Source organism: Lepisma saccharinum, chromosome 23 (genome assembly GCF_977018435.1).
Source record: "Lepisma saccharinum chromosome 23, izLepSacc3.1, whole genome shotgun sequence".
Classification (NCBI taxonomy): Eukaryota; Metazoa; Arthropoda; class Insecta; order Zygentoma; family Lepismatidae; genus Lepisma; species Lepisma saccharinum.
The window spans coordinates 51,775,565-51,796,445 of record NC_139251.1 but is presented as its reverse complement, the minus strand read 5'-3'; the positions used below and the strand labels follow the sequence as shown (position 1 = coordinate 51,796,445).

The 20,881-nt window shown below is 37.5% G+C and overlaps 1 protein-coding gene across 4 annotated transcripts in view; it reads left to right on the top strand.

The window, feature by feature from the left end:
* The window catches only part of pcm (5'-3' exoribonuclease pacman), a 137,471-nt gene that overhangs the window by 7,212 nt on the left and 109,378 nt on the right, over positions 1-20,881 (top strand). For all 4 annotated transcript variants that reach the window (XM_083109975.1, XM_083109973.1, XM_083109974.1 and 1 more), the window contains exons 4-10: positions 120-333; positions 5,328-5,492; positions 7,991-8,161; positions 12,437-12,557; positions 14,586-14,746; positions 17,200-17,325; positions 19,940-20,085. In XM_083109975.1, coding sequence (XP_082966101.1) covers positions 120-333; positions 5,328-5,492; positions 7,991-8,161; positions 12,437-12,557; positions 14,586-14,746; positions 17,200-17,325; positions 19,940-20,085 — 1,104 coding nt within the window. The remainder of the gene's footprint in view (positions 1-119; positions 334-5,327; positions 5,493-7,990; positions 8,162-12,436; positions 12,558-14,585; positions 14,747-17,199; positions 17,326-19,939; positions 20,086-20,881) is intronic.

Sequence of the window (20,881 nt, the reverse complement as noted above, 5' to 3'; positions counted from 1 at the left end):
TTGTGTGCAGACGTACCATTTGATCTTTACTATCAAATCCTTCTGTAAGCTATATCTAGTGGTAAACAATTGCATGTTATGTACTAAACAAACAACTAAATTACTTTTCTGTATTGTAGATTCAGGTCAGCAAAGGAAGCAGAGGTGTTGGAGAAGAAAGCTCGTGAGCTGGGAGAAACACTGCCATCAGAAGAACGCTTTGACTCCAACTGCATCACACCAGGCACTGAATTCATGCACAGGCTTCACGAGCAGCTCAAGTACTTCGTTACCTATAAAGTGTCAACGGATAAGCTATGGAAGAAAGTTAAAGTTATCCTGTCTGGTCAAGAGGTAATGTTTAATTTTGTATATTGTTTGTATCCACTTTTGTAAAATGTTAAGTAGATCATAGTTATGGCTGTGCATATATGAGAGAGAGGTCCTCAAAATTACACCCTTCCTTGTAAGAAATATTCCAATGCTGTGAAATTATCAAGGAATAGAAATTTTGGCATGATCTAGGGATGTTCCTAATCCGATTACTGATGTGTGTAAATCAGCAGAATTTGACATTGGCATCGGCAAAAATCCGATATTTAAATCAGTACCAATAAGACTAGAGTTCTACCTTCTAATGACTTTTATATTTTAATTTTGTAAGATGTATTGAAAAAGGATCTTCATCACTGTCAAAGGCCTGCACAAGACCTGGAGCAGACCCGTTCGCGAGACATCGCTCCTGAAATGCCATGCAACCTGCGCAACATCCTCGCTTGAGCAGCTTGTATGTCCACCTGCCCAGATCGTTCCTGGCAGGCATTGTAGACCCGCCGGGTACCCGCAGTCTTACGATACCTAGTAGGTCTCAGTTCGTTCTTTCCATCAACTGCAGACCCCTCCCTCTGCATGACGTAGTTGCTTCGAGTAGAAACGGCGCCGGACCCACACCGTTCTGCAGTGTTGCCAACTGCACTAGATTTTCACTACTTAAAAAAGGGAACTGAAAGCTTCGTAAGCCACATCACCAATGAAATTAGATTTACGAATGTTGCTACCCCCCCCCCCCCCCCACACACACACATTGAAATAGGTTTTCCGTGGCACAGGATCCATAAGTATACGTATATATAGTGATATAGGGCAGGACTGAAACATGTCACGTTCGACGCTGAGGTCGCGAGTCAAACAACACACTGTTCTACTGCGAACACCAGGGCCGTAGCCAGCCAGGGGCATTGCCGTTACCCTCGTTTGGGGGGGGGGGCAAGTACTTGGATAAACGTGCCAACAACAACAATCACAATAATAGTAATAAAGTAGCATGAAAGGCATTATTATCCTCATAAATCACGCAAAAAGGGGGTAGAAGTCAGTTCTCACGCATTTGTGTTGAAACAGAGGATTTGAAATATTTTTTTTCAACACGTCAATTTCACATTAGCTAATAATGGAAAACAAGCACACAAACTATTTTTGAAAGAAAGAAAGTGCATGATAAATGCATTCCGAATGTACATACATATGGCATGTAAAATTTCCATCTACAATATTTTCTTTTCACATGGAGCGACGTATTACATAATTAATTCATCCAACTCGTAACAAACCAACATTAATAGCAAATAATATCACGGGCCGCCATAGCATTCTCTGTTTTAAAACTTTTCTCACTTAGATCGTTCGGCGCTCAGGGCCGACTCCCGCTACCCCTTTGCTACGGCATTGAACTTGATGAGACTTGTACTTTAATGTTTGACCCCCACCCTGACCCCTCCTCTAGACAATTTCCATCCAAGGTTGTGAGCAATGCACCCTGCCCCCTCTGGTTGCGCCACTGCGTGCTTGGTTAAGGCACCACGCAATGAAAAACAATTAGTTTTCAGTGAGGAGATTTTTGTTTGCTCGATCATTCATTTAGATAAATGAAACTGTAATATTGCGTGCATTTCCTGGCAATAAGATAAAAACTGCTTACGCTGAACTGAAATCGCTAAGTGTATAAATTCTCCTTGGAGAAGAAGCTCCTCCTAGGACTTCGTAGGATTTAGTAGCTACGTAAGTAGGCAACACTGGCTGCAGCCGTCCACGTGGTGATGAAACACCTGGAGCGACACGCTGCCGGAGGGCTGTTTCCTTCCAGCAGGTTTTGCAGGTGCCCGGGTCTTGTTGAATGCCCAGGTACCTTGTAAGCACAGAGCGCCTTGAAGACCAAGAACCCGGGTAAAGACGCAAGTCGACTCGTTGCCGTGGGCAGGCGAGCAGGTAAACCTGTTATCGCGTGCAAGCGGGCAGTGGGTAGGTAAAAGGCAGGCTATGCTGGCCTCTAATCACTGTGGAGTTTTTGAGATACAATTATTACTAACTCTCATTCAGAGAATCAACCTACCTGAAAATCAGAAATAGGTCAGTTCATTGCTGAACAGACTATTCCACTTGATTAGGATCCGTTCTTGTATTGTGAATTCAAAAATGAGTATCTGGAGTTAGAAGTGGTCGGAAAAAAAATGAGATTTTTGGGAGAAAAAACAGTTTTTTCCATGGCTTTTTTAATTGGTCTTTTTTTCTTCTTTTTGCACCAAAGTGTCTCAAATCAATGAAAATACAGGAGTGTCCAGTATTTTCCCTGTTCCATGGTTTTTGTTTATCTCCCTACTATGAAATTTGTAGCTAGACATAAATAGTGTTTTCAAAAAAAGTGGGCTTTTTTTAATGGGGGTTATTTCCGAGTATTATCTTCATATTTCAGTAGGCTTATTAAATAGATTAAATAGTATAAACATATTCACATAACTAGAGTAGTTTTGTATGTTTTTAATAGAACCTAATAGTATTATATGATTTTCAATGTTTGAATTTGTTATACGAACACATACATAAAGCAAGAAAGAAAATACTGCACTACATCTTGAAAATCTAGTATCAAATCTCTCTACATTAACTTTTGTGTTCAGTAAAATACATTTGTATTCTGGCTTTCCAGTACATTTTGTACTTGTGATGTATTTTGGCTGCTTGTTGCAATGGTTCTCAAACCTTTGTGAATCCACAGCCCAGTAAATTTATTTCTTACAAGTCTATGCCCTGATCCCAACAATTTCATTCATAAATACATTTCTTATCTTTAAAGTTTATATGGAAATTAATATGCAGCCTTAATTAATATTAATACATCAACTATGGTATAATCATAGTTCAATTATGTATAGACTTAATGTCAAATATAAAAATAGATTTAAATTAGTCGTCAACCCCTGGGTGCAATGGACCTTTTGCAGCTGGTGGTTGAAAATCACTGTAACTAAAACTGAAGCAGTAGCAAATTAGACTGGCCGAAAATGGGAAAAAAATCTATTTCAGAAATCTGGACTGGACCTACAGTTTGAAATGAGATCCAAAGCACTCTGCCTCCACGGAGAATTGAACCTCAGACCTCCTCTTATTACAAGGCAACAGTATTACTTTATTCCAATCCAGATGCCCATTCATGATTATAAAAGGAATCTTCTATCCAAAAGCCAACCTTTTCCCACCAACAGTACTTGCAATTTGTTCTGTGATTTACAGTTAGAATTAAATCTTAATCTCTGGTGAAGTAGCAATCAATCTTGTTAAGCATAGAGAACACTCAGACTGAAGCAACACATGACAGTGTGGGGGGTGTTGCATTGAATGAAGTGACAACAATTTCATTCATAAATACATTTCTTACCTTTAAAGTTTATATGGAAATTAATATGCAGCCTTAATTAATATTAATACATCAACTATGGTATAATCATAGTTCAATTATGTATAGACTTAATGTCAAATATAAAAATAGATTTTTATGATGACTTGGGCCCCTTTAGTCTGTAAGCAAGCATCCAACATGCATGTGCAAACAAGACCGAGGCGACATGATGCGTGCCACTGAAGGAGCTTTCAGACTGAAGTCACAGATGACAAGCAACACAGTCTGCTTCAGTATAAAGCAAAACATTCACTGTGCATGCATATATATATAAATGTGCCTTCCTGGCATGGTGCTGTATGGTGCACTTTACCTTTGACCTTACCTAATATGGGATGTTTATTTAAGGCAGAGCCTATATAGATTGTTTTCTGTAGCTTAATTTTGCGGCAAGATTTTTTTTTTTGTGATGACACAAATTTGCGGTTGCAAATATACTAGGGCATGCTGGGCATATTGTGTTAGGTGGGTCAGGGAAATGCCCATTCGGTGGTGGTTTTGGTCCTCACTCAGATTTTTGGACACCCAGCACGTGCACACTTTCCTGAAGCCAAGTTGGTCATGGACGATACTCCTCACTGAACCATATGAGATGTTCAATGCATCAGCAATGTCATGCAACCTGACTCTTCTGTCTTCACGAATCATCGTATCCACGTCACACACATTCCTGTAGGTGATGGACGTTGCTGGTCTGCCACTTCTGTCATCATCTGTCACACTACTCCTACCACTTGCAAATGAGTTACACCACACTTACACTTGTTTCTGCAACATAACACTCTCTCCATAGACCTCCAAACAATTCTCGATGAATTTCAGATGGTTTCTTTCCCTTGACCAATAAAAAACTAATAACACCACGTGCCTCCTCCTTGGAGTAATGTTCAAGTCGTTGCGCCATCTTTGAATTGCTCTAGGTACCAATTGGGTTGACGTAGAAGGCTGTAATTGCCATCAGACTTGCATCACCTTGACATCTGACACATACAAAAAACTCTGGGTTTTACAGATAAATTCACCTTACTTTTTGATACATCCTAGTATATATATATATTTTCTACTGTTCGGTGAGTGTTTCCTTTTACCTATTTTGATTTTTACTTAGCCCTTTTGTCCCTCCTTGGTTTTATCCATTTTATATATATATGTATATAGAAGATTGCTTTTTGATGGCACTTCTCTTCAAGGTCGCCGCAGGGAAGGGGTTAATGTTTTAAGTTTGCTTCGTGGCAAACCGTGCCTAAAATGCCTATTCTGCAATTTTTGCTTAACTTCGTTTACTTATGTGCCTTTGCCTCTACATTGAAGAAGGTAAGCCTTTGTTGATGTTCAACTGACTGAAATCTGGTATTTGCCAAGGGTCTCAAGGGATGTCAGATCTTTGGACATAACGAATGTCGCTTAATCAGAGTAAGCAAATTCATGTTTAATGCATATTTTAGTCTTTTTTATTTTTAGGTGCCTTTTAAGTGCCTATTTTCATCATTTTTGGTGTCTGTTTTAAAGGCTTATAGTGCCTATAAATCCGCACCCTATTGATAACAATATGTGAAAATAGAGCTACCAGTTTTCTGTCATAGTTTTCTGAAATATTTATTTTATTTTTTAACAGACTCCAGGGGAAGGAGAACATAAAATAATGGACTATATTCGTTACCTGAAGTCACAACCTGAGTATGATCCTAATACAAGACACTGCCTGTATGGTTTAGATGCTGATCTCATTATGTTGGGATTGTGCACTCATGAGCCTCATTTTTCTTTGCTAAGAGAAGAGGTAAGTTGAATATGTAGCTCCTTAGCCTAATTACAAGCCTTAACCTACTTTGGTGGACATAAAATAATGGTGTTGCAACTATGTGGAATATTCATCGAAAATTAAATAGTAAAAGAAAGTTACGTGCTTACGTGAAATTTAGGAATTTCACATTTCCGCATTGCATAATTCCTAAATTTCACTTAAGTAGAGTAATTTTAAACCGCATTTATCATAAAGATAGTTAGTTTACCCATGGAAGCATGAGCATGTGTAGAATTGCCATTTTCTACAAGGATTATGCATGGTAGATATACAGTGTGTCCAAGAAGTTCCTGTACTTGTAGATTATATCATAAAGTACACATTGCATTTATTCTGAGAAAAAAGGTTCTTGTACTCTTCAAGTTGGTTCGTTCTTGTGTTCATCATAAAAACTACTGAAAACATTCTGGTATGTTCATAAATGTTCACCTATAGAAAAGTGCCGATTCGGCATACCATTGTGTATCACCATGAAAAAAAATCTCTGATGGTACAGAGTACCTCGCTTTCTCCCCTCCTCTAAGGGGCAAGAATTTGGTTATTTGAATTGTTGTTATGAGCCCACTTTATGCACAGATAGGCTAATTTGTACTAGACCTACAGTTTAAAGTGCGGTCCGGATCACTGGTACAATATGCCCCCAATGGGTATCGAACCTGGGACCCCTTGATTACAAAGTGATGACCAGGGCCCGGAAGTTGAGGACCGAAAAAATAAGAAAAAAGACCTACAAAATATGTTGTTTCCTTGTCATGTATTAATACAATTTACATTATTTTTCCACATGTTCTGGTCTGTTACCCGGCCATCACATGCTTCCGAAACACATACATTGACCAACATTAATCAAAAATGTAAAAAACTTTAAACTTTTTTTCTCTCTTAAGACTTACATGAAGAAAGTTTTCGAAAACACGCTGTTTAATTTTAATGAAAGTTACATACCTTTCGCCGCATTGCAGTATACCACCAAGGTCTGTTTTTCATGCCCTATGTGCTGCTGCACTTGGAATTGTTTATCTGCACAAACTTTTGTTTCACAGTTTACAGAATAGAATTGTCCCATCAGTTGAAAACACATCGTCTCCGAAATTGGATACATGTTGTCGTAATAAACATGACTTCGATGGTTTAACCTTAGGCATCTTGAAAAGCACCGAAACAAGTGGCCTCGTAGAACTGTCTCCCTGCTAACCGCTTCCGCATCCACCGTACAGCCCAGACCTTTCACCATGTGATTTTCACCTGTTCGGACCCCTCAAAGAAGCACTTGGGGTGCGAGCGATTTGCGACCAACGATCAGGTGGAAACCTTTGTGCGCAACTGGTTGGCTACCCGCCCAGCTTCATTCTATGAGAACGGCATCAAGAACCTACCACAACGTTGGGAAAAATGTATCACTAAGGGCTGAGACTATGTAGAAAAATGGGATGTGGCAATGTCTCTGTTTCCTTCAATAAATTTTGTTTTTCCGCACAAGGCTCGTTCATATTTGATTCACCCTTGTACGTCTATTACATCACAAAGAAAAGAAGACATTTCCTCAACTGCCAGGCCCTGGTGGTGATGTATACCATCGGGAGGCCCTAGGATTGATTGATTTGTTTTTTTACGATGCTTTTCTGACACTTTTAGCTAATTGTGAAGAGGAGGATGAATGATGAACTTGAAGGACACTCAAACAGTACACCCATGCCCAGGCCAGGATTCAAACCTGGGACCCCTGGCTTCGACTATGCTGTGCTAACCACTTCACCACAGAGGTTGGCATTGAAGTCCCAGGAATTGTTAAGAGTATCGGCAATGGTATTGGTATCAGTTCAATGTGTATTGGCTCTGCTTTAATAAAATGCAACAAAATACAAATTGAACACTTGTTCATCTACAGGGTAATTCAAAAGTATCTTGATATTTTCATCAAAAAACATTTTATTGACATTATGACTGAAAAGTACTCTACAATAGAAGACAAACAGTACATTTCAATGTGGTGCCCCTGTTAAGTCTAGGCATAGCACCCACCTCTCTTTCGTAGAACAGAACATATGCTCCAACATGGCTGGCGTGCTGCAGCTATTCGCTGTGTCAGTTGCTGTATGGTGTTGGTCTTTGCTTGGCACACTCTAGACTTAATGAAACCCCAGACAAAGAAGTCTAGGGGAGTCAGGTCTGGAGAGCAATCTGCCCAAAGTCTTGGTGAGCCACGGCCAATCCACCTATCGGGAAAGGTGTCCTGGTCAATTCTGGCAAAATGCTGTGGTGCACCATTTTGCTGGAAAACAACAGTGTCTTTTATCCCATCCTGAACACCAGTCATTACCTATATAAGGAAAATATCAGGAGACTTTTGAATACCCTGTATTTTCAAACATAATTTAGAGAGAAATGTAACAACATACTATTGGCATAATGCACAATAATATCCAATTTTCCTGTCGTGTAAAATAATGTCTTTTGTATTGTTTATTTGACAGGTGAAATATAATGTGAAGAAAAATCAGAAAAGGAGGATACCAACGCCAGAAGAAACAAAATTTTTTCTGTTGCATTTGTCTCTTATGAGGGAATATTTAGATTGGGAGTTTCAGTGCCTGAAGTCTGTCGTTCCATTCACATATGACATGGAGAAAATAATTGATGACTGGGTAAGTTATGGCAAACAACTTCTTGCACAGTGCCAATGCAGAATCATTACAGGAAAATCTTGTTAATACGAAGTTCATTGACCAAAAAATGTCAACTTCAAATTAAACGACTTTTGAGTTATCCAAACTTTTCAAGATGGCACCTGTTTTTAGATGTAAATTAATTAAAGTATAAATTATTCCCATAATGGATGTTTTCTCACAAAATATGCTTTATATGTACTACATAATAATATTGTACGTTTTAAAGAAACTGTAAAAAATGTTACACAAAATGAGGGAATGGATCTTACATGGACACAAAGATTCTTAGGAGGCAATAACACAATTTATCCTTTATAGTTATACAACCTCTTATGCACAGGATGCATGTTGTGGGAAGGAAAATAGAACATGATAACGTTTTCACCAAAAAGTATTTTTAAAAGAACTGTATTTTCTTTCAATTGTGCACCGTCGTTGATCTTTCATGAAATGATTACAATTCTAGTTCATGAGAAACCCGTTTGCACCGAGGTTTACGGAAAGGAAAACAATCTCGTTTATTGCAAGGGAAACTGGAAGAATCTTGAGAGCAGTCACTCGGGCACCAGCAAAAGTCGGAAGATAATCTGACGGAATGAATGTTGGATTTTATGTGGGTTTACTAGAGCATTGTCCATTACAGGATTAACTGGTAAGATAAGATCTCTTGGAAGAGAGAACACAACCTTTCTAGGCACCAGACAAAAAAAGAAAATAAAAAAAATTGATCTGGTTCGGCTATCTAAAAATACTCTGTAAAAAATGTCAATTTTTCTTTGCTTCAGCCAACTTTATATTCATCCTCCCCCATCCCCCTTTTTTAGTGAGCTGTCCAGTAATTCGCCCTGAAAAAAGAACGCACAACTCGCGATCTGCTTACACCGAATGTGGATCATTAAAGAGCGCTGCACTCAATAATCACCCAGGTTTGGATTCCACTTTAAACTTTATATTTAATCCCGATTAGTTCATCAGCATAAAATGAACTCAAGACAATCATTATGTAACTTGCGCATTTTCAGTTATGAAAATGGGGAATTGTGGTTTACTCTCACGTTAATCGACGATTTATTGTTGGATTTAGGAGTATTCTGGAGGTCAAACACTCGCTCTGCCAACACTTTACCTCTTGGAACACTTTTTTTTATCTGTTTCAGCATCCATTCATACATTCAGCACTGTGGGATTTATTTTTTTATAGCACGTGAATGTTTCCTAAGAAAAGTGGCGATTATAAGGTATTATATCGAACTTTGTGTGCATCATGAAGTTTTTTTAACCCTTGTTTTTCTTTCTGAAGATCAAATTTTGTTATCGTTAAATCAGAACATCTTTGCAAGATTCAAAACAATGACACTTTTTCCTTTGCTCTGGATGAGTCATTGCTGTTATCCACATATTCAATATCATGAACCCCCTCCCCTGTTCCCCCCGTTTTCTGACAGAAAAAGGGAATACTTTTTTGGAAAATTTTATGACATCTGCACAGTTGGGAAATGTGTGAACTGGGAAATGGGAGTTACGACATACGTAAGATCGAGGCAAAATGTTACATAAACCTAGATAACAACTTGTTAAGCGGGTTGACGATCTTTACTTAACCTATGTGGCTTTGATTATCTGTAACAGTTTCGCTTATGAAGTGCTCCAGGGCACTAACAACACGCTTTGAATGAAAGTGGTTACCGGAAGTTTTCTGCTACCAGGCCAAGAGTTGATCGCTCACGGGAAACTGATGTATCTCAAGCTCAGAGTTAAGACAGACGGGTGAGACTTCCAGGTGCCACATTCCTGCGATCTTATCTTACATTTCTCATCTGACACGGGGGAATATTTCCAAGGTGGCGCATGGTGTGAAAGAGCTTGACCTGCCAGGCACATTGACAAAGAATGCAAGTTCAGTGGTCATTTTGGACTGCTTCCCCCGAGTTGTCAGCATCTCATAGGACAAAGAAACAGGTCAAGGTCAAGTTAAAATAACTCCCAAGCTCTCTCCACATTCGATCTTCTCTTGCCGACTTATGCAGGTGTCTACTTCGAATTAAGCGAAACCAGTTTTCCTAAGGGTCTTGTAAACAACTTCGTATTATAAATTATCGGTATTTCAATTTATCCATACCAAATACAGTAAAAATCTTATCGTATTGGCTGGGTAATGGGAAGAACTTCGGATTATAAGGTACTTCGTATTAACCAATATCGTAATAATGAGGTTTTCCTGTATTAATCTTTGGAAAATTGTGTTTTGTTAATGTTTATTTCATAAGGTATGCTTGAGAAAATACACAATATTGTGTATGTTGAATAATAAAGAATATCCCAGTAGTTAGGGCTACATATTTGTGGTGAATAAAAAAAATCAAGATTTTGGTAGAAAAGTGGTCATATTTAAAGCTATACCTAGTACAGAAAATAAACACAGAAAATAATATCACATGTGTGTAGTTATCAGAATATGAAGTTGATCTCTGTGTAAAGGATTACATTTTTTGCTTCTCAAATTTGTGCATTAATAAAGTAATTTTCAGTGATGTTGCATAATTTACTGGATAATTTGGATATCTTGAAGTGTTGCCGGTAAATATACTAACTTCTTTCTTTACAACTTTATTTCAAATTTTGCAGTTCTTTACGCATAAGTTTATGACAAAATATGGTAGGCAAACTTATATCACGCCTTTCAAAGACATGATAAAAGAACATTACAGCATGTTAGTTCACAGTTTGTGTTTCCGACAAAATACAAAATATGCAATAGTGTATGTACAGTACGAGGGCTGCTGGAAACGTTTCTTCAAACTACCACTAAGAGTGGCGGTAGTGTTCCGCTATTATAAAGATCGGAAGAATATATCTTTTTTTATGTTTAAATTATCTTTGATTGTTTGTTTAATCCTATTCGTTAATTTTTCACAGTAGTTTGAAGAAGTAGTTTCATGTAAGAAATGGAAATTTCTCGTGAACACTTTCAGGCAATGATTTTTTATGATTTCAAATATAGTTTAACACCGACACAATGCATTGAGTGACTTCATTTGGCTTTTGGGGATGAAGCACCATCTAATAGGACTGTGTAAAATTGGTTTTCTGAATTCCAGCGTGGTCGCACATTTCTCAGTAATGAATTTTGTGAAGGTCATCCATCCACGTCTGTTGTTGCCAGTAATGTTGATGCTGTGCGTGAAATGATTGAGAGAGATCGGCATGTGACGTACCGTGAGATTCAGGCATCCTTGAACATTGACATGAAAGCAATACATACGATTTTGCATGGTCATCTGAACATATGGAAACTTTCAAGCCGTTGGATCCCACACAACTTGACCGAAGCTCAAAAACAGGCTCTTGTAAATTGGTGTAAAGAAATGCTCAAGAAATTCAACCGAGTCAAGTCAAATTTGGTGTACTACATCGCTACAGGGGACGAAACTTGGATCTATTCATTTAAACCCGAAACTAAACAGCAATCCACTGTTTGGGCATTTCAAAGTGAGCTGAAACCAACAAAAGTTGTTTGTTTGATTAGTGCTGCCAAGCAAATGGTTGCTTGTTTCTTCGGTTATATCGGACATGTGGCAACAATAGATTTAGATCGAAGGACTGTAAATGCTGAGTGGTATACAACAATTTGTTTGCCAGAGGTCATCAATGACTTGCATAACACAAACCCAAATCGTCACATTATTTTTCACCACGACAACGTCAGTTCCCACTCAGCACACCAAACTGTTGATTTTATTTTTTGTCCAGTAAAAATGTCAAATTAATGACTCATTGTCCGTACTCACCTGATTTATCACCTAATGACGTCTTTTTGTTCTCACACATGAAAAAAAAGATGCGTGGTGAGTGATTTGTGTCACCTGAAGCAGCCCATTCCGAACAGCGGTTTCTGAGGTATCAGCTTCAGACGGGAAAAAAATGCTTTCAAAATTGATTTTAGCGTATGCAAAAGTGTATCGATTTTAAGGGTGAATACTTTGAAAAACAATAAAGCCATTCCCAGAATTTCACATGTCTTTCTTCATATTGATTGCAGAAACTTTTCCAGCAGCCCTCATATTTAACAAGGTAACAAAGTAACTAGCAAATTTATTTTAAAAAAATATGTTGATTCATTTAAAGCCAAATCTAATTTTTGCAAAAACAAAGTACATGCTTGTTAGATATAATTTCTTTATATGCTAAATAATATTATTCAAAAACCTTTAGTGTGTTCTAAGGTAGATTCACCACCATTTTTTTTTTCAGGTTCTGATGGGTTTTTTGGTTGGAAATGATTTCATACCTCATCTTCCTGCAATGCATATTTCAAGTGGAGCACTGCCTATATTGTACAAAGCATACAAAGATGTTCTTCCAACTTTGGACGGTAAGAATTATGTAATTAATTTTGCCTTAGTAGTAAGAACTTGATGCGATATGTGTTCAGTTTTTACTTGGCATGTTAATGACGTATTCTTCATTAAATGCTTTGTAAAGTATCGTTACCTTTAAAGTAAAAGTACCTTTTCATGTAAATTATCTTAAGTTCTCACCTTGTGAGGAAGGAGACTAAGCTAAGTTTGCAGCAGGTTTTATGTATTAATTCACGTGAGAACGGAGCTCAGAATCATCCGTGCCAGTCTTTTGTCTGAACCGGCGAGCTCTTCGTATCTCAGACAATGAGACACATCGTATGGTAACTCAGACACATCAAAATCCGTACATGCATGTCAAGCGGAATGCAATTTTGCTTCTTTTTGTCAGCTCAACCATACAATTTTTAAAGTACTTTCTGCGCATAGATTATGTAATAAATGTGTCCTTACTTAATATAAATCGCGAAATATGTTTGAAACATGAGGGCATGTGTGTATATGTCGAGCACGCACAAAAGAAAAGTAAACGACATGCTCCTCTTGAATTTAATGCCACGTTATTGTTTCTCTTTAGAAAGAAATAAATTTATGAAAATCTTGATTGCTTCGTTTGCAATACATACGTTACTGTAAGATACACACCTTTCAAGTTTATACTACCAAAAAAGCATGATTTGTTATTGGTGATATAAGAATGTAGTGAATTGTCTGCTGCTATTACTCTGTTTGTTTTTAATTTATGAATCACTACACTAAACCAGGAGCCAAATGTTGGTCTGTCCATTTCTTCCCTTCCTTTGCACGGAACAGTAAACATGCTTTTTCAACAAAGCCTTCATTGCCGCAAGTGGGTGAAACAATAATCCTTCCCCCCTCCCCCGTTGATTGCTTCAGCCCTGGCTGATACTTTCCGATATCCACGTGTTTCACGGGGAAAAAGCAACACTTTTTGTGGACTCTAAATATCCTGGAAATTATACACAATGGATAATTTTCATGAATTTTCAAAACAAAATTGTGAAGAGAAGGATTTTGCGATTAAATGAATATCACATGTGAAATTATTAGAGGCACATATTTTTGGTAAATAAAAAGGCAAAATTTCGGTACAAAAACTGAGTCAATTTCGGGTTCAAAAGCGGTAAATAAAATAAAATATCGGTGTTATAGCGGTGAAAAAATGGATGAAAAGTGGTATATAAAAAGACATACTGGTTTTAAAATTGTGAAAATAATCCTAAATTTGATTTAAAAACTACACTTATTCCACAGAATTAACATTTCACTTCTAATAGCACATTTATGTAGTTATCAGAGTATTAAGTTTATTTCTGTGTAAAGGAGTCCATTTTTGCTTCTCCAATATTAACAGCAGAATTAATCAATTTTCCGGGAATTGCATAACTCTCAGGATAATTCAGACCTCGGAAGGTGTCGCGTCAGTGAATAAACCCTGAATTTCGTGTTTAAGAGTTAATTTCCCTTTTTGCAGTTCATTTCACATTATTTCGTGACAAAATATGGTCACAAAATGCACCTCACACCTTTCAAAAACATGAAAAATTAACACTACAATGTGTTTTTTTCAAATTTCGTTTTTTCGTCAAAAACGAAATATGCATGCCCCTAGAAATTATGAATACTTTTAAAGTAAAACCAGGTAGATGTGATGTACTTCCAATGGAAATCTTATAATCCAAGAAAAATTACAAATACTCTGAACTGTTTTGAGTTATTAAAGTATCTAAGTATCAGTATCGGAATCATTGGAAATTGGAAAGATCATTGGTGCTTTCATCAGTATTATCATCAGTTCACGACTTGTGGTTCTTGTGCTGACCACACGTCACCCTGTGACTGAATGGATGATTGCCCGCCCACCTCTGCTGAGGCATGTGGGAGTGAGGCCAGCAGTTGGTAAGTAGGCCGTGGCGCTCATGGGCTATTGCACCAAAGGTTATGTTATGTTATTTGTCATCATTGTTATGTTTTTATTTTGAAACTATTTTTTTGTTGTTTTTTTTGTATGTTTTCCACAGGATACATTAATGAAGGTGGAACACTGAATTTACCACGTTTTGAAAAGTACATGAAGAAACTTGCCCAATTTGATATAAACACTTTCAGGGACCTTTATACTGATTTGAAGTACTTTGAAGGCAAGACAGGCAGAAAATTGGGAGCTAAAGAAAGGCCACGGGTGAGTTTAGTTGAATATATATTTAAGTATTACCACATTAGTGATATCTTTGCATGCTTCCATCATGTGCATGTCTTCAATTTCATGGGATCAGTTAAAAAAAAAAAAAATAAGCACCTGTAAGAAAAAACTTGGAAAACCTCTGAAATCCTTTGCTGCAAGGGCTGAACCCTCCAGTGTGCCATATAACAGTGTGTCTACAAAGTTTTAAGACTGGCAACATTGTAACAAGACAAATGCTGCAATGTGACATTTGGTACATGTATTTCGTAGTGTCACATGCAGTAAGTGTGTAGTGAAATTTGTGTCTGATTCGGTGCAATATTGAGTGAGTTACAGCTTTTATACTAGTGCAGTGTTTCGTAACCTCGTCGTGCATTTGAAACAGAACAACGAGTGGCGATTAAGTTTTGTGCAAAACTTAGTAAAACAAACCCCTTCAGAAACTGTTGAAATGCTAAAATTGCTTACGGCAATGGCACCTTTTATCAATCCAATGTTTTCATTTGACATCGTGATGGTCAAGAAGATGTGGCGGATGATCCCAGTGAGGGTCGTCCCTCCATCAGTCTAACTGTCGGTAATGTTGAAAATGTTCGACAAAAACTGAATGAAAACCGGGGAAAGTCACTGGTGATGATTGCTGTTGGTGATTGATTATTGCAGCTGTCTGTAGATCCATTTTGGAGTGCTTGCTAGAGAGATTACAAAAATATACTGAACAAACTTACAACTGTGTATTAAAACAGACTTATTTCACCATAATACGAGGCGCATCCAGAAAGTAAGTGTCCCTATTTTTTTCCCGTGAAAGTAAACATAATGAGCCGTGTAAATTGCGCATGCGTAGCAGAGCTAAGACGTATCAATTATATGCCAGGCGGACAGATCCCGCCCGGCACCAGTAGCGAGGCACCAGTGGTCCGAAGTGGAAGCTCGTATTCCTTCTCCCGTCGCATGCCAGTAGCGAGGCAGCAGTGGTCCGAAATGGAAGCTCGTATTCCTTCTCCCGCCGCATGCGAGGTTCGGTCGGTGATAAATTTCCTGAATGCACAAAGTGTTGCGCCAATTGACATTCATCGTCAGCTCTGTGAGGTCTATGGGCCGAACATATGAGTAAGCAGATGGTGCGTCGCTGGTGTCGGCAGTTTTCGGAAGGTCGTCAAAGTGTCCATGATGAAGAGCGCAGTGGGCATCCGTCCCTCATCACTGATGATCTGGTTGAGCTGGTGCGGCAGCGCATCGTAGAGAACCGTCGCTTCACGATTACGGAGTTGAGTAGCCTTTTTCCGCAGATATCGTGATCCGTGTTGCATGAGATTGTCGCAGCACCTGCTGTTCAAAAAATTGTGTGCCAGGTGGGTGCCGAAAAACCTGACACCTGAACACAAAATGAAACATTCAGGAGCAGCACTGACATTCCTGCAATGGTACCATGATGACGGCGATGATTTCCTCGACAGGATCATCACGGGCGATGAGACGTGGATTTCGCATTTCACCCCGGAAACCAAGCAGCAGTCAATGCATTGGCGGCATATTGGATCTCCGGTCAAGAAGAAATTCAAACAGACGCTGTCGGTACAGAAAGTGATGTGCACCGTGTTTTGAGACAGGAAGGGCATTTTGCTCATTGACTTCCTCCCCAGAGGTGAAACGGTGAATGCTGACCATTACTGTGAAACACTAAGGAAATTGCGACATGCCATTCAAAACAAGAGGCGTGGCATGCTTACTGCAGGTGTTTTGCTCCTCCATGACAATGCTCGTTCACATACGGCTCGGCGCACAGCAGCTGTTTTGACGGAATTTGGCTGGGAGTTGTTTGATCATCCACCTTACAGTCCTGATCTGGCTCCCAGCGATTTTCACGTTTTCTTGCACCTCAAGAAATTCCTGTCCTCCGGTGAGCGTTTTGGCAACGACGAAGAGCTGAAGACGTCTGTCACACGCTGGTTCCATTCACAGGCGGCAGAGTTCTACGACAGTGGGATCCAAAAGTTGATACCACGATACGACAAGTGTCTCAATTCTGGTGGTTGCTATGTTGAAAAATAGCTGAACCTTTGCTGTACCTGTTGCCAATAAATGGTTTTCTGAAACTGTGTTGGCTTTTTTTTTAAAAAAATAGGGAAACTTACTTTCTGGATGCGCCTCGTACATGCCTGACACCTGACGAAGCCACCAGACAAATGGCTAAATCGATTGCGAGAAAATTTATGCGGAAAAATGAATAGTAAGCTTATCAGAGTTAATTACCGATCTCCGCTTAACCGCCAAACTGATATCTTGAGATACAATAATATTCTTGATTTTCTGTTCGTCATGCAAAACGGCGGGAGACTGATTACTTCTGCATCAGACTTTAAAGTGAGATTAATATTGTAAAATACTTTTCTTGGAATATGTTTGAATGCAGTGTTCAAATAGATTTCCTTTCCTAAATTTTGCAGATAAGTTCCAATCCTCAAGATTTCTTAGATGCTATAGAAAGTCACGACCAGTCAACCGATAGTTCTGAGAAGTTTACAAGTAAAAATCCAGATTTGGAAGAACTTATAAAAAGTTCTAATGAATTGGTAAGTCATAGTGTACTTCTGTAAAACAAAACCAATACAATTATAAAACTTGCACCATGTTCATGATGGATGCAGTAAACGTGGTTTAAAATTACATACGTGAAATTTTGTATTTCTGCGTTGCACAACAAAGTAGTGACGCGCTAGCATCTCCACTCCAGATGCCGTACCCTTAGTGAATGAAGACAGGGAGTCTTTGAAATTAATAGGATTTAACCATTAAATTGTGCAACGCGGAATATGAAATTTCAAAATTTCACGTATGTAGTAATTGCACCATGTGTTACCAAATTGCATCAAAAAACTGCAGTGCAAAATAAGTTGCGTATTTGGACATTCCCTCTTTTTTTAAGTAAGCCATGGAGATTATCCATAAAAATTGTAACAATATGGCAGAATTTGCACTAAATTATAAGATATTTATAGATATATTGGATCGGTAAAATAATCGATAATTTTACTGATAAACCGATATGCCTATATTGGCCGATACCGATAGAGTACCAATTAATCTGTCCCATCTCTAATTGATAGTAATGGTATATGTTGTCATAATGTTGAATTACAATGTTCTTATGCCAGCAATATGTTGAAGATAATGCTCACATCATATGTTCGAAATGGCCACCTGATAAACATGCTTGTACTCCTTTCACTTTCGTTTAGATCAGAACTGACATATTCTGATGTAATGTTAGTTTTCAGGATTATTGTGTGAGTGTTACTGCAGTAATGATTGTGCAAGTGTTATTGCAGTATACTACTGCTTTAAGATGTGCCCACAGGATAAAAAATCCTTTCGTCATATATCAATATCATCATGATATTGATATGAAAGCCGTTTGGCATGAAAAATTTAGCTCTCTTATTACTTGTATAAAAGGAAATTACATTCATTTTTCTTTATGACAATTAGAAATTAAACTTTGTTATCTTCCTACATGTGGTTTATCTTCTTAATTTCAAATAAAATTCTAAATTCTGTAAAAAAGATCAAGATATTAACTCATTTCCACCACAGTAAAACATTCAGAAACAATAAAGAAAAATGTTAGAAAATACTCATAAGTCCAGAGCCATCTATTGTTCACCATTGCAATCCATATCCCAACATAGTAGGGATTTTTTTTAAAACCTATTTTATTTCAAATTATTCAATAATAAGTTATTATCAGAAAATATTGTAAAAAACTATTCAAATTTGTTAATATAAAACTTTGTACAAATTATGTCAATTTGTTTTCGATTCTGGAAAGGAAATATATCAATAAAGAATGAGGTAAAAATTATCATGAGCACTACTAAAAGAAAGATGGTTGAAGCTGAAATCAAAAAATTGTAAGTATCTTATTTCTTTATCCCAGGTTGTGTTTTACCGAAGCAAAGTGACGTGTATTCTTTGTGTATTACGCCTAGAGTTCTTAAAAAACGTCATAGTCAAAATCCAGTATTTTTGGAACCATGAACAGATCAAGTAATGACTTTCGTATATTTATAGGAAATACTGCTCATAATGCAGTGTGTCCAAAAAGCACACAACCGAGACTGGTATATTTATAGGAAATACTGCTCATAAGACAGGGTGTCCAAAAAGCATGCAACTGATACTGAATGTACATAAATTTTGTGCAAAAAGTGATAGAGGCATGAGACTTACACTGGGTATTAACTTTGTCTATTTGGATATTTTAATATGAACAAGAAAATAATGATCTACATGCGGAAAAAGTTAATAAGTGTTAAAAAAAAATTGTGCGAGGTAAAAACAAACCTAGATAAAAGACAGCTATGCAGTCGCTTGCAAAAATTTTCGATGTGTATCGATGGTCGATGTGTATCAAACTGATGTAAGAACAATAAATTTTATGCGATACAGACGATTTATGGAGTTAATTATGGAATATTCATTAAAAAAGTATGTTTTTTCAAATTACAAGGTGTACTGGCAACATTGGTCATGTCAGAAGACAATAACATGTGTGCCCGACATCTGGCTATCTTATTCAGTCAATACCCAGATGAAAGAAGAGAGTTGAAATTTATTTTGTCATTTAGAACCATGTCAATTGATGGAAACACTCAAAGTTTTCTTTCGTAATGGGCAGTGTCCTGCAGATAAGGATTTGGCCACTAGAAGCAGGTTTTGCAAGATGGCAGATCACGGCTCTGAGAAGGCATTTTTTGCCCTTGGCTTCCATCAAAGTTAGTTGGTTACCATTGACCAACACATTTCTCTGAAAGTCTTCTTTTGATCGTAATCCTCAGGTGTTAAAACTATAAGCAGCGTAGCCAATATGGCTTCACCGTGCATAAAACTGCACATATGACTGGTGAATGGAATTTGTCATTGCACAGCAGCAACTGATTGTGATGAAACTCGTGTAAAAAAAATGCCTCCTCAGAACAGTTATCCGCCATCTTTTGAAGCCTGCCTCCTAGCGGCCAAATGCACAACTGCAGGACATTGCCTATTATGAAAGGAAACTTTGAGAGTGTCTTCCATCAATTGGCATGGTTATAAATGCCATATGTTTCCTGACCTGCACCGAAAGAAAATATTGAAACTGTGACAATCATTTTAAATAACCCTGTATTTCTTTTATTTTTACTTCAGTTTGGTGAGCAGTCGAGTGAAAGTGATGATTTGTCGTCTGATGATGAGGATGATGAAAGTGAAAATGAAGCAACAATGTTCATGGAATTTTACCAGCATAAGAGGAATTATTACCAAGACAAATTAGAGTACAAAGATGTGACTGAGTAAGTATAAGTGAATCATAATTTTTCTTTCTAATTTTAAGAAATTCATTTTTCGAATGTGTATTGTTAATTCTTTAGTGATGCAACTACCATTATTGTTTTTTTGCGATTCTTGCAGAGAAGCCCAATACAGTGAAACCTTTAATTTTACATTTTTTAGGGAACCAAACTGAAAAAAACTTAAAATGCAGAAAAATGTAAAGTTGAGAAAAATTTTATAACATTTTGCTATGTTTCGACCATCAAGATTGAAAGTATAATGCAGGGAAACATAAAATCCAGGAACATAAAAATCATGGTTTCACTCACTGTATCTATCCACATTTTCTCCTGTGACTCCTATCTGTAGTCCTGTGTCTATTATCGACTTTAAGGATCCATTTTTTATGTATATATTTCTGTTTTTTACCCTAGAAAACCAAACATTCAGGTCAAAATTTGAATTTCCATGAATTTTATACAGGTGAGATGCTGGTAACTGCTTGAATGTGCTTAGTAATATTTTTTTCTTCCAAAAATGTGCAGTTTTTGTATCAAATTTATTTGCCTTAATAATACCAATAATATAATTTTATATTATGGATACAACAATAATTGATCCTCTTATCAGTTCAGCTGATATACCTATGTAAGCATATCAATGTATTGTTTTATTAGTAGAATTACAAACTATATAATAATGTGCCTTATAAGATCATAGGATGGGTATACTAGAGTGTATTCTATTCAACAAGAAGTTCAAGACACTGAATATCCTTAGTCCTTTAATGTGAACATCCTTAATCCTTTAATGTGC